The sequence below is a fragment of the Tamandua tetradactyla genome, chromosome 5 (genome assembly GCF_023851605.1).
Source record: "Tamandua tetradactyla isolate mTamTet1 chromosome 5, mTamTet1.pri, whole genome shotgun sequence".
Classification (NCBI taxonomy): Eukaryota; Metazoa; Chordata; class Mammalia; order Pilosa; family Myrmecophagidae; genus Tamandua; species Tamandua tetradactyla.
This window is the reverse complement of record NC_135331.1, coordinates 168181656-168195289: the sequence shown is the minus strand read 5'-3', so window position 1 is coordinate 168195289 and position 13634 is coordinate 168181656. Positions and strand designations below refer to the sequence as shown.

The following is a 13634-nucleotide window of genomic DNA, read 5'->3' as shown; positions in this document are numbered from 1 at the left end:
TATGATGGAATATTATGCAGCAGTAAGACGAAATGACGTCCTGAAGCATCCATGACAAGATGGATGAACCTTGAAGACATAATGTTGAGTGAAATAAGTCAGACACAAAAGGACAGATACTGTATGACTCCAATTTTATGACCATGGTAAAGGTAAAATTAAAGGCTTCTGATACAAGATATAGGGGACTTAGAGATACATGAAGCTAGAGATGGGTGAATGGTTAGCTAATGATGTTGAACTCAAATGTAAGGGAATAGATAGAAGTGAAGGTGGTTTTCTAGTGGGTCAATAAGTAATATTACCATATTGAAGGTGAACAAGATTGAAAGGGGTTGTATAGACCTATGTGTCCCACTGATTAACACTAGAAATATAAATAAGTTCTTGCTAAGAACTACTTCAAAGGTATGATTCGTGTACAAAGAGTGTTTAAGTCCACGGACAGAGGGAAAATGGCTATTGCATGCTATGGGCTATGTTTAAAAGGGAGACATTTAAAGATCACAACAACAGCAGGGGTAAATGGGGTGAGGGGGAATCAAAGGGAGGTTTAGATTTCCTATTTGGTGAGGACGTGTTTATTGGTTATCTTTCTCTTAGGAACAATGAAATTATCTAAAATGCAGTGTGTTGATGGGCTGAGGACTTTGTGCTTTATACATGATGCCTAATGAATGCAGGTGGCTGAAGGATACAGTGACTGAGAAGAAGACTGGCAAATAATGGTGTATCCATATGATCGAATATTGTGCTGTTAGAAAAAGGAACGAAGTTGTGAGGCATGAAACGATGTTAATGAACCTGTGGGACATTTGGTGAGGGAAAATAAGCCAGAAATGAAAGAACAATTACTTATGATCTCCCTTAAAAAATGCTTATAGGAAAACAGGGGCCTAGATTGTAAACTCTTACAGCAGACACAGTTAGTCCAGAGTGGTGATTATTTCTTGATGTTGAGAGGTTGTTTTATATATCTATAACCTGGTATTTAGAGATAAGAACTAAACTGATCAGGTTGGGATTAAGGTAATTCAGAACAAAGGGGGTGTTCTAGTTTGCTAGCTGCCAGAATGCAATATACCAGGAACAAAATGGCTTTTAAATAGGGGAATTTAACAAGTTGCTTGTTTACAGTTCTAAGGCTGAGAAAATGTCCCAATTAAAGCAAGTCTTTAGAAATGTCCAATCTAAGGCATCCAGGGAAAGATACCTTGGTTCAAGAAGGCTGATGAAGTTCAGGGTTTCTCTCTCAAGTGAGAAGGTACATGGCGAACACAGAGTTTCTCTCTCATCTGGAAAGGCACATGGTGAACACGGTCAGGGTTCCTCTCTCATCTGGAAGGGCACATGGCGAACACAGCATCATCTGCTAGCTTCTTCTCCTGGCTTCCTCTTTCATGAAGCTCTCCAGGAGATATTTTCCTTCTTCACCTCCAAAGGTCACTGGCTGGTGGATGCTGCTTCTCATGACTATGTCATTCTTTCTCTGACTCTCCTTCATTCTTCAAAACGTTTCCTCTTTTATAGGACTTCAGAAACTTATCAAGACCCACTAATTAGAACACATGTCATCACCTAATCCATCTTAATAACCACTCTTGATTAAATCACATCTCCATGGAGATGATCTGATTATAGTTTCAAACATACAGTAATGAATAGGGATTATTCTGCCTTTACAAAATGGGATTTTGATTAAAACATGGCTTTTCTAGGGGACATACATCCTTTCAAAACAGGACAGGAGGTAAGGAAAATATTGTCTGTATTTTAGAACCGCACCTACCTTCTGAGACCAAAAGAAGAAAGGTTTATTTTGTCTGGAACCTAAATTTTCTATAGCACATAACCTAGCTCAAAGTGTCTGGACAGCTCATTTGAACAACTGAAACATAGGGAGCCCAGAATAAGAAAGATGTTCTTTAATCCTGTATAGATTATTATAATGCCTGGATACATCCTAGAGTATTTTAAGCAGATAATCAAAAAGTATTGGCAAAGTCCCTTGAGGGATGGGAGAAAAAATATGGAACTTTAAAAAAACTTTATCATCAGGAAATTCCCTGATACCATGTCTGTTCTAGTTTGCTAGCTGCTGGAATACAACACATCAGAGATGGACTGGCTTTTAATAAAAGAGGATTTATTTTGTTAGTTCTTCCCAACAGTCTCTTTTTCATCTGAGGTTCTTTCTTAAGTGGGAAGGCTCAGGGTAATCTCTGCTGGCCTTCTCTCTAGGCCTCTGGGTTCCAACAACTTTCCCCAGGTTAATTTTTTTCTGCATCTCCAAAGGCCTGGACTGAGCTGTGAGTGCTGAGATGAGGTATGCTGAGCTGCTTGGGCTGTGCTACATTGCGCAGCCTCATTTAAACACCCATCAATTAAGTCAAACATCATTCACTGCAGTAGGCACGCCTCCTAGCCAACTGCAGATGTAATTAGCCGAGGTTCAGATGAGGTTCACGTACCATTGGCTCATGTCCGCAGCAACAAAACTAGGTGCCTTCACCTGGTCAAGTTGACAAATGAACCTAACTACCACAATGTCAAACATTAGGGACACCCAAATCAATAGGACAAGCCCTTGATCTTGAGGCTGACTCTTGTGAAGCTTATGTAGGCAGCAGAGAAACTCAGCCTACCTATCGATACGCCTAAGAATTATTTCTGGAGGACCTCTTCTGTTGCTCAGATGTGGCCTCACTCTGTCTAAGCTCAACTCTGTAAGTGAAATCATTGACCTCCCCTCTTTATGGAACATGACATCTAGGGGTGAAAGTCTCCCTGGCAGGGTGGGAGATGAGCCCCAGGGATGAGTCTGGCCCTGGCATCATGGGATCAACAATTCCATCCTGACTAAAAGGGGGAAAAGAAGTATAACTAATAAAGTATCAGTGGCTGAGAGAGTTCAAGTAGGGCCAAGAGGATACTCTGGAGGTCACTCTTACACAAGCTTCAGTTAGACATTGCTACCTATCATAACTTGCCAAACCCCAACCAAAACCATTTCAGCCAATCCTAAAGAACACCTAAGGTAATTTATAAGATCCTACAAAGTTTCCATGTACTAGGGTAACTCTCCAGAAACCTACAACCTCCAGATGGATCCCTGGACCAGACAAATCCTGAAACCTACAGGATCCAGCCTCTCCAGAACAACAGCTAGTTCCATCTCCCTATCCCATATTATTGATAGCCCCTTCCAGCATGAAAGAGTTAGAATGGCCATAGCCCAAATACCCCCAAAGACTGGGAGAAAGAACAAAGGTGATGGTGAAGTTCTACAGAGAAGGTAGGGTTTAACAAACAAAATGATTACTGAATCATTAAACTATTTCTTTTAGTATCTTAGAGCAGCTAGAAGTAAAAACCTAAAATTGTGGAATTGTAACCCATACCAAACTCTGAAATATGTTCTACAACTAACTGTGTGCTGTACTTTGAAATTTATTGATTTTTTTGTGTGTATGTTATTTTTCACAAAAAACAAAAAATAAGTCAATTGTGATGAAAAAAAATTTACTCCTTCTAGCCTCCTATATTCAGGATCAGCTAGAAGGAAAAATCTGAGAGGATGGTATGGAGCCCATGACAAACTCTGGGATCTGCCCTGTAACTACTTGTGGAAGAGTGCTCTGAAAATTACTGCTTTTTTCTTTGTCTTTGCTTTGTATATGTTATATTATACAATTTAAAAAAAAAAAGCACTTGAGTCATGGCCTGCTTTCCACTTCCTCTGCCCAGATCAGCCTGTCAGAAGCTCTACTCTGAGCAGGTACAATTGAGGGCTCCCTTTTCCCCAGCCCCCATCCGGAGGTACAGTTTCTCCTCAGGAGGGGCAGGCTAACACCATTCCTCACGCCCTCCAGCGCTATGTTGCAGAAACTATTTCAGGCAAGTGTGGCCAGAGGTCAGGGGCTCCCTCTTCCTCCCAACTCCCACTTCCAAGAATAATGGGCCCTGATAGACTTCACTCAAGCTTGCTAACAGGGTGATGGTAGAAGCCAACACAAACGACCAGTCATAGAATAGAGGGTTGTCAAACCAAGAGAAGTGAGTTGCTGCCAGATCTCAGCCTCAGAGCAGTGGAGCAGAAGTTCTGCCGAGGAAGAGATGTAGGCTGTCAGAATTGAGAGCTTCCTAGTACTTCCTAAGGGGCTGACACTGGACTGCTAGAGCCTAAGGGCACTGGTGAAAACAATGAAGATTCTGGTGGTGAGCAGTTAAGAGGGTTGGTAGTGCTATGAGAACACCAAGCAAAACAGTTGCCCAGGTAGAAGTTTAACAGAGAAAATCAGGGAAAAGACAGCCAAGAAGAGCCCTTCTAGGGTCAGTGCAAGCCTCAAAGACTGGCCTGAAAAACCACCCCTGCAAAGGGGTATAAATTTAATTGGGTCAAACCGTGGAGTAATTTATGCCCCAGGGCACATTAAAAAACAATAGAGCAATCAGCTGGCAATTAGAGAAGGCTAACAGCTGGGTGTAATACCAATAGAGGTAAACCAGTTAGACACTTAACTGTGACATCATAGGGCTTAACAGTGAGATCAGGGGAAATGACCTCAAAATACAGCGCAGCTAAAACCACTGTCATTCTCGGAGGAAGGGGTGTCAGGGTGACTATCAGCATGCCCAAAGCTGAACCCTCTGAAAAGTAGCATCAGAGGCTGCACACTTCGGGGGAAACACACTTTACTGAAATAGACCAGCCAAGTCACTAAACAAACAAGCAAACAATTATAGAAGAACAAGAGGGTAGAGTGAAACTGATATCTAGAGTTGCTACAGTTTAGTATCCAAAGTATAGAGTTTCAACAAAAAATTGTGAGACATGCAAAGAAACAGGGAAGTGTGACTCATACACAGGAAAAAAAAGCCAGTAATAGAAACAGCTTTTGAGAAGGCTCTGCTGTCAGACTTAACAAAGACTTCAAATCAACTATTATGAATATGTTCAAAGAACTAAAGAAAACCATGCTTAAAGAAGTAAAGGGAGGGTGCATGGGTGGTTCAGTGGTAGAATGCTCGCATTCCATGTGGGAGACCCGGGTTCGATTCTCAGACCACGCACCAAAAAAAAAAAAAAAGAAGTAAAGGAAGGTCTGATGACAATGTGTCATCAAACAGAAAAAAATCAATAAAGAAACAGAAATTATAAAAAAGAACCAAAGGGACATCTTGGAGTTGAAACATATAATAACCAAATTGAAAAAAATACTAAAAGGGCTCAATAGTAGATTTCAGCTGACAGAAGAAAGAATCAGCAAATTTGAAGACAGATTGAGATATGCAATCTGAAGAATGAAGAGGAAAAAAAAATAAGAAAGATGAACAGCACCTCAGAGAAATGTGGGACACTACTACATCAACATACATAATGGGAGTACCAGAATGAGGAGAGAGAAAAAGGAGCAGAAAAAATACTCAAGGAGTGATGATATTGTGAATTACTGATTATATATGTAGAACGGAATGATCAAAAGTAACGAATGTGTACCTGCCCGTGCAAAAAAAAAAAAGTTATGAATGTTTGCATTTGTTTGGTGTTTCTTGGTATTTTTTAAAAAAATTTAAAAGTTAAAAAAAAATACCCAAGGAAATAATGGCCAAAAACTCCCAAATTTGATGAAAAATATTAATCTACACATCCAAGAAGTTCAACAAACTACAAGTAGAATAAATATAAAATCTTGCCCAGATATATCATAGTCAAAATGTTGAAAGGTAAGGTAAAGACAAAGAAAATCTTGAAAGCTGCAAGAAAAAAAACAACAAATTGTCACATACAGCTGATTTCTCATCAGAAACATTAAAGGCCAGAAGGCAGTGGGATGATATACTCAAAGAAGTGAAAGAAAAATCTGTCAACCAAGAACCTTTTATCCAGCAAAACTATTTCTCAAAACTCACTTTCATTTTCCTTTCTCTGACTTTCGTCCCTGTTTCCCCTTTCTGTCCCACACACTGAGAAAAAGTGCTACATTTTAAAAAGTCTTAGCTGGGAACTTAGTGCTATGAATTTTCACTCTATAACTGACAAATCTGTGTCTTGTTACTCTGACAGAAAATGGAAACTACAAATTGAATGAATTAACATAAATGGGCTAAAATATATAAGGGAAAGAGGCTCAGATTTTATGAGCTGTACTACTGAGAAAAATGCAATTAAAACAAAGAATAACACTTCCACGGCATTTTAGAATTCCACAAAGTACAAAATGCTTTAAAAAAAAAAAAGTTCATTTGAGCCTTTTTATTCCCTGAGAGACTAACCATAAACTCCCTAATTAAAGCCGAAGGACATAGGAACAGAAAGGAAAAAAGAAAAATGAACAAACTCGTGACTATCTTATTAAAAGTAAGCTAGTAAGTGGTTATCCTTTTAGAAGGATAAAACTTACAAAGTAAAACACCTGGAAGCACCACTAAAGCATTCAAGAAGAAAATTTAACTGGGTTTAAGTAACAAATACTTCCAAGATGAGGAATTTCCCTTTATTTTTGCCATATATTTATTTTTTTAGACAAAAAAAAAAAATTCCCTGTAACATTTTCTCTCAACTTCCAATCTAACTGAATTTTTCCCTTTTTTTTTTTTGCCTGGGCAGGCACTGGGAATCGAATCCGGGTCTCTGACATGGCAGGTGAGAATTCTGCCGTGGCCCACCCCTAAATGAATTTTAATGTCATGTTTTTAGCTCTAGCCCATTTATGCTATTCTATATTTCTTTCCACAATTTGAATGATGAAAAGTAAATATATAACACAAAGAAGATACTTTTCTACCAGCACAAATGCCTTCAATATATCATTAATGAGATAATTCTCTTCTTCCTTTCTATTACCAATTGGAAATATCATTTCCTTTTAAAAAGCTTCCTTTCAAATATAACCAACAATTAAAAGGCGTCAATTTAGAGCAGACATCTACCAAAAGCCAAGCTGTTCATCACTTACTATACCAAGAGCCAGATCAAAGTTGTTTTCACCTTCTTTCTATGCACTTGCAGCATGTTCCTGACCCAGGTAAATTTCACTAAGTACTTCCCAAAAGATTAGGTAACTGCCATCATGTAAAAGTGATTTCTCTCTCTTCAAAGAGAAGGCTGTGTCATTTCAAAAGAAGATGAAGCAAAGTGTCTAAAAAGGGACAGGATGACGGGACTGGCATGGCATGCTGTTCTGACAGCGGGAAGGCCCCCACTAGCTCAAGAGGAAAGAAGGCACTATTTCGTTTTGGGGGTCACCATGCCACGAGTCCTCATTATCTTGGAAGCCTTCCATGAGGGCAGTACTCCATTAGAGAAGTATGAAGAATCTCCACAAGGTACCTATACCTTTTGTACAACAGAGCCGCCTAGAGCCAAAATGACATCTCTAATATTAATCTTACTGCTCCCTCACTAGTAGTCTGTGGCTCACACTTTTTTGTTGTTGTTATTCCCATTGTTATCTCACATTTACTAATCTATTTCCAAGGGTGTTATTTTAAATAACAGTTTAGTCCATAAATTAGTCTACTACAATGACTCTTCTTATTCTCTCTCTCTCCTCCAACATGCTAGCAGTTCAAAAAAGAACCCAACAATGGGTGACACAGGCAGAAAAAGAACACAGACTGGAGGGTTATGTATCCAAAGGGAATGGGATGGGGCGGGCCGCGGTGTCTCAGTGGCAGAGTTCTCGCCAGCCACGCAGGACACCCGGTTCGATTCCCAGTGCCTGCCCATGAGAGGAAAAAAGAAAAAAAGAATGGGATGGTCATAAAACAGAGTGTAGGTATCTACTCCATCCATGTGCCCTAGGGCCCTTATAAAACAACTTGTGAGGAATGCGCATCATCTCATTCAGTGGTTTGCCAAACCTCCTGCTGGTTGTCAAATAACAATGGAGCAAGTCAAGAATTGGCAAAGTAACTATAGGACCGGATCCATCCACGTAGCGAAGAAACTCTACATGATACTCTAAGTTAATATTTCTCAAAGTGTAGTCTTGAGAACAGTGCTGGTGCAAGAACTATTCAGTCCTGGCCCACAAAAAAGATTTTAGTGTAAGGGTTTGAGCAATTTGAGATTGCCACAACATACATACCTAAGATCAGCGAACTTGCCTTGAATAGGATATAGACTAGTTTGGGTATTATTAAACTGTGTGGTGATTCACTTGGTACAAACTACATACAAGTCGTGCACAACAGGACCATGTCATAGGACCTGTGACATACTGGGGGGAATTTGTTTCTTTACCATAGATAGCTGAGAAGCTCTGTTTATCTATGTTTTAGATTCTTACAAATTGTGTACTGAACTAACCATAACAACTCAAAACATTTTAGCAAAAATATTATCCATAAATTAACATGGTGAAAAGTTGGTAGAAAAAATATTTTAGACACAGAAGAGAAGACAACTAGTCATTTCATACATGTATTATTCCAATCACTAGATTATACATTTTTCAAAGATAAGTTGTATGCCTATTACTATTTCAGTATCCCTCATTATTTCTAAGACAGTACTAGATAGGTCATAGACTTTTATTAAGTCCCTGTTTATTTCTTCACTAGTTCTAAATTTTGTTTACATTACAAAGTATACTCTGATGGAAGAACTAGACTATGTAAAATACATTTACATAAAAATGATAGGGCGGGCCGCGGTGGCTCAGCGGGCAAAGTGCTTGCCTGCTATGCCGGAGGACCTCGGTTCGATTCCCGGCCCCAGCCCATGTAACAAAAAACGGAGAAACAAAATACAATAAAAACAAGAAAATGTTTAAAGATGTTTCCCTTTCTTCCTTCCTTCCTCCCTTCTATCCTTCCTTCCTTCTCTCTGTCTTTCCTTTAAAAAAAAAAAAAAAAAAAAAAAAAAAAAAATGATAAATGCTTCTGTGCTGGTTTGAAACTGTGGTGAACCCCAGAAAAGCCATGTCCTTTCATTTTCATTCAGTATTGCTGGCTGGGAGATTCTTGATTGTTCCCATGGAGATGTGACTCTCAGAATGGTGGGTATTAACTTTTGATTACAGGGAGATGTGACTCCATCCATTCCAGGTGGGTCTTGACTAGTTTACCGGAATCCTTAAAAGAAGAAACATTTTGGATAGAGTCCGTTTTTAGAACCACAAGAACCACCCATGCAGGCAAAGACCTTTGGAAAACGTCCCCAGGGGAGCTTCATGAAACAAGAAGCCTGGACAGAAAGCTAGCAGACATCACCATATTTGCCATGTGCCTTTCCAGTTGAGAGAAAAACCCTGAACTTCATCAGCTTTTCTTGAGTTAAGGTAACCTCCTGCTGGTGCCTTAATTTGGACATTTTTATAAACTTGCTTTAATTGGGACATCCTCACAGCTTTAGACTGTAAACTTGCAACTTAATAAATTCCCCTTTTTACAAGCCATCCCAGTTCTAGTATATCGCATTCCAGCAGCTAGCGAACTAGAACAGATTTCTTAGTATAATATTGCATTACTTTGCTGGTAGGTCAGTCTTTCAGTTGACTTCACCCAACCAAGAACAGTCACAGACCAAGAGGCCTCTGACTGCAAGAGAAATAGTACCATAATGTCTAAGAATGTCACTTTTAAGAGAAATATGGAGATACCTTCAGCCCTTCCCAGAGCTTATTAACTAATATTTGTTTGTAAAATAAAATACATGCTTAAAAACTCAGTTATCAAATGATTAATGCTTCTGGTTTTACAAGCTTGGTTATAGAGCAAAGATGAGGCAAGGAATAAACTAGAAGCAAGCATGCCAAGAACAGTGAAAAGTGACCAAAGTATCATAAAAACAAAAAAGTATAGCAGTCTAGGGACCACTTACTATAAAGGCAAATTACCCAGTCTGCAATTCTTTTTTAACGCAGTTCAAAACTGATCTTCTTTGTTACATTAAACCATCAAGAAAGGTCCAGTTTTGAATAGTAAACCCTGGCTATTGCAGCATTCAGTATTAAATACACCTTACAAAATTTCCACTCAAAAAAAGTTCAAGCATCATCATTTAAAGTGGTAAGCTTAAATTAGTAACTAAATAATAACCAAATGAAAGTCTACTATGTTTGACACATTTATTTAGAGTTTTGAAAAAATGTTAAATATAAAAACTTAAATAGGGGTGGTGTGATAGTGGCTCAGTGGCAGAACTCTTGCCTGCCATGCTGGAGACCCAGGTTCAGTTCCTGGTGCCTGCCCATGTAAAAAAAAGAAGGAAAAAAAAAACTTAAATAGGATTTAACATATATATGGAATTTAAATGCATGAACTGATATGACATACAAAGACAAGAACTTGCCTGCAAACATTTATCCATTAAATACGTAATTTTGAGAAACTGTGGAGACTGAGTACAAGGTGTAAAAAAGGGGTCAGACCTGAGGCAAGGAAGAAACCAGTCATGTCACATCACTCTTTACCCTTCCTGGTAGCCACTTATGAAATAAAATGGACCAAAACAGATTACATATAAATCTATTTAGTGTATAACTACAAATTGTTTTATTTTGTGTATAACTTGGTTTTCCCTGGAACTTTGGATATCTGTGTGATAGCTAAGACTTAACAGTTGGAGTTCTATGGCTCTGAGAGTCAACATTATTCCATATAGCAACTGGTAAAGCAGCTAAAAATGAGATCAGACTTCAATTAGAGATACAAACGAAGCTGATCTGGTTGAGACTAAGGTAAATCTAAGAGTATTAGATTATAGTGTCTATATTCTAAAACTTCACTTTCTGTGTGAGATCAAAGGAAGAGACGTTCACTTTGTCCAAAAGTTTTCTGTAGCACATAATCTAACAATGTGTCTGATCAATCCATTTAAACAACCTAAACATATAGAGCCTAGAATTGGGAATGAGAGCTTGTAATTCTGTATAGCTAATGTAATGCTCTGGTACGTTCCAGAGAATGTTGGACAGATACTAAAAAAAGAATTTGTGAAGTCCCTTGGGGACTGGAGAAAAAATATGTAACTATTAAACTTCCCCACCTGGGAAATTCCTGACTTTCTCTCAAGTATCAGGGACTCCCAAGTTAATAGGCCACATCTTCAGTCTTGAGGTTTACTCTTATGAAATTCATGGCTGTAACAACCGTGCCTCAGAAGCACTTTCAGAAACCTCTTTTGTTGCTCAGATGTGGTCTCTCTTGCTCTCTAAGCCCAACTATGGAAATGACTTCCAGGGGTGTAATTCCTCCGGCAATGTGGGATATGACTCCTAGGGATGAGCCTGACCCTGGCATCATGGTATTGATAATGACTTCTTGATTAAAATGGGGAAAGGAAATACAATATATTAAGGTTTCAGTGACTAGGAATGTCAAATAGAGTTGAGAAGCTATTCTGGAGGCTACTCTTATGAAAGCTTCAGCAGATATTGCAAATTGCCACAGTATGCTAAGCCCCAACCAAGAGTATCCCAGAGAACCCTAAAGAATACCCAGGGCTCTATGTGAGACTCTATAATAGTTTCACTCAGTTTATTTTTCAGAAACCTAAAACCTACAGATTGTTCCTATGCTAGATAAGCCCTGAAACTCAAAGGGACCAGTCTCTCCAAGAACATCAACTAATTGCATCCCTCTATCCCATAATGTCAACACCCCTTCTCAACATGAATAAGTTAGAAAGGTCATTGCCCAAATATCCCTAAAGACTGAGAGAAGGATCAAATGAGAGGGAGGAGTTGTAACAGAGAAGACAGGATTTAACAAATGAGTAGGACTACTGAATCATTATATTGACATTTCTTTTTAAATCTCTAATACATTACAGCAGCAAGAAGGAAATATTTGAAATTGTGGAACTGTAACCCATATTAAACCTTGAAGTTTGTTTTATAACTACTTGTTAAGGTGTATTTTGAAATCTATCACTTTTCTGCATATATGTTACATTTCACAATAAAAAATGTTAAAAAAAAAAAAAAAAGAGCCTAAGGGAGCACATTGAGAAAAACCTGAAATATGGCAGAATGTAGTCAAATTTTCAAAAATATAGTTATAAAATAGAAACTGGTAATCAGAAAACCTAACATAAAAATTTGAAACTACACAGCTTAGTTAAATTCCTATGAATTTTGCTCATGTTTGTAGAAACTAGTCACTCAGTCATTATTTTATAGAGCCCAGTAGATTTAAGAAGCACAGAGATAATTTCTTAAGTGTTTAAAAAATAAATGAAATAGAAGTAAGGCTCTATCAACAGAGAAGCTGGAATATGGTTGTCTTTTGTTTGGCTTTCAAGGCCCTGACCAACCTGTCCTCACCCAACTGCTCCCCAACATTCCAGCACCCCCCGGGTATCTTCATGCCTGTATCTTCATGTCTTCTGTCATTCTACCCAAGTTTCCTCCTCACTTTCCTACATCCATCCAAACCTTGTCTCTTTCAGGGTCTAACTCAAGTTTCATCTTCTCTAGGAAGTTGTTCCTGGCCATTTCAGGTCCAAGTAATCTACCTCTTATGTAATCACCAACAACACAACTTATACTATACAGTTTCTAATTATCATCTTAGAGTTGTTTCATGTGCATTGGCTTTTGTCCTCTGTACTCATCCAATAAGCCTAAGACCACTGGAGACAACCATGTAGTACATACAACAGAGGCAGACTTATTGACTCACTGCAGTGAGAGGGAGCACACACCAGAGAAACAGTGGGGCATCTCACTAAAGTAAAAAGCTAATTATGGGATTTGGGAGAAGGCTAGAGTCTAGGGAAAATTTAAATAGACAGGCTCAAACAAAAGTATGTAAAGAGATCAACATCAGGTCTGGACTGTGAAGTGGACCTAGAGTTCTGTTTCCTCAAAAACAATATATTTAAGATAGAGATGGAATGTTGTCTCCAGAAACCCATTATGAGAAGGACTGCAGCTGAGGTGCAAATCGAGGCTGCTTTTCTGTGTCAAAGTGACTCAGATCCTCCAGGTAAGAGTGGGACATTTTATCTTACTGATATAATTTTAAACAGCAGAGTTTCTGACAGCCTATGATTTTACAGAACAAAGTTTCTCAGTGAGTAAGAAAGCATTAGTCTCTCAGAGAAGGGGTTATGACATGTCCTTGGGAGAAATTCCTGTTAACTTTGCAGCAGCCTTTATTTGTGTCTGTAATTCCAGCCTGATGAACAGCCGCGCACATTTTTTTACAGTTTATTTTTATTTTTTCACTCCTCAACAAGCCAGGCAAGGAGATAGGAGACTCCCTGAAAGCCAGAACCATTTCTACATTTTTTTTTAATATCTAATCTATATAAAACTGAGCATAGTGCTAAACCCAAGGCAGACACTGCATAAATGCCTGTTGGTATCTGATTGGTAGGTAATGGAGTTTATTTAGACAGCCAAAGCCATAGATGGTGAGTCATAATTATACAGCTTTACAGTCTTGTCAACTATCTTTAAGTAGTTTTATAGGGAAAAAGGGGGGGGGGGGAGAGGGAGGCATATTTCTTACCTACGACACCAAAAGCTGAAACAGCTCGAAATAACCCTGAGGATCCTTTCTGTCCCATTTTTGTCCTATTTCCTAGATCCAAGCGGCCAAGAAGTTCTCTTACTTCTTGTGGCGTATATACATGCTAGAAATAAGCAAGTTTTATCTGTTAGGTTATTTATCCTTTA

The 13634-nt window shown here is 38.6% G+C and overlaps 1 protein-coding gene across 1 annotated transcript in view; it reads right to left on the bottom strand.

Moving 5' to 3' along the window:
* FIG4 (FIG4 phosphoinositide 5-phosphatase) overlaps positions 1 to 13634 on the bottom strand; it is a 186602-nt gene that overhangs the window by 151647 nt on the left and 21321 nt on the right. The window contains exon 3 of the mRNA XM_077162640.1: positions 13468 to 13591. Coding sequence (XP_077018755.1) covers positions 13468 to 13591 — 124 coding nt within the window. The remainder of the gene's footprint in view (positions 1 to 13467; positions 13592 to 13634) is intronic.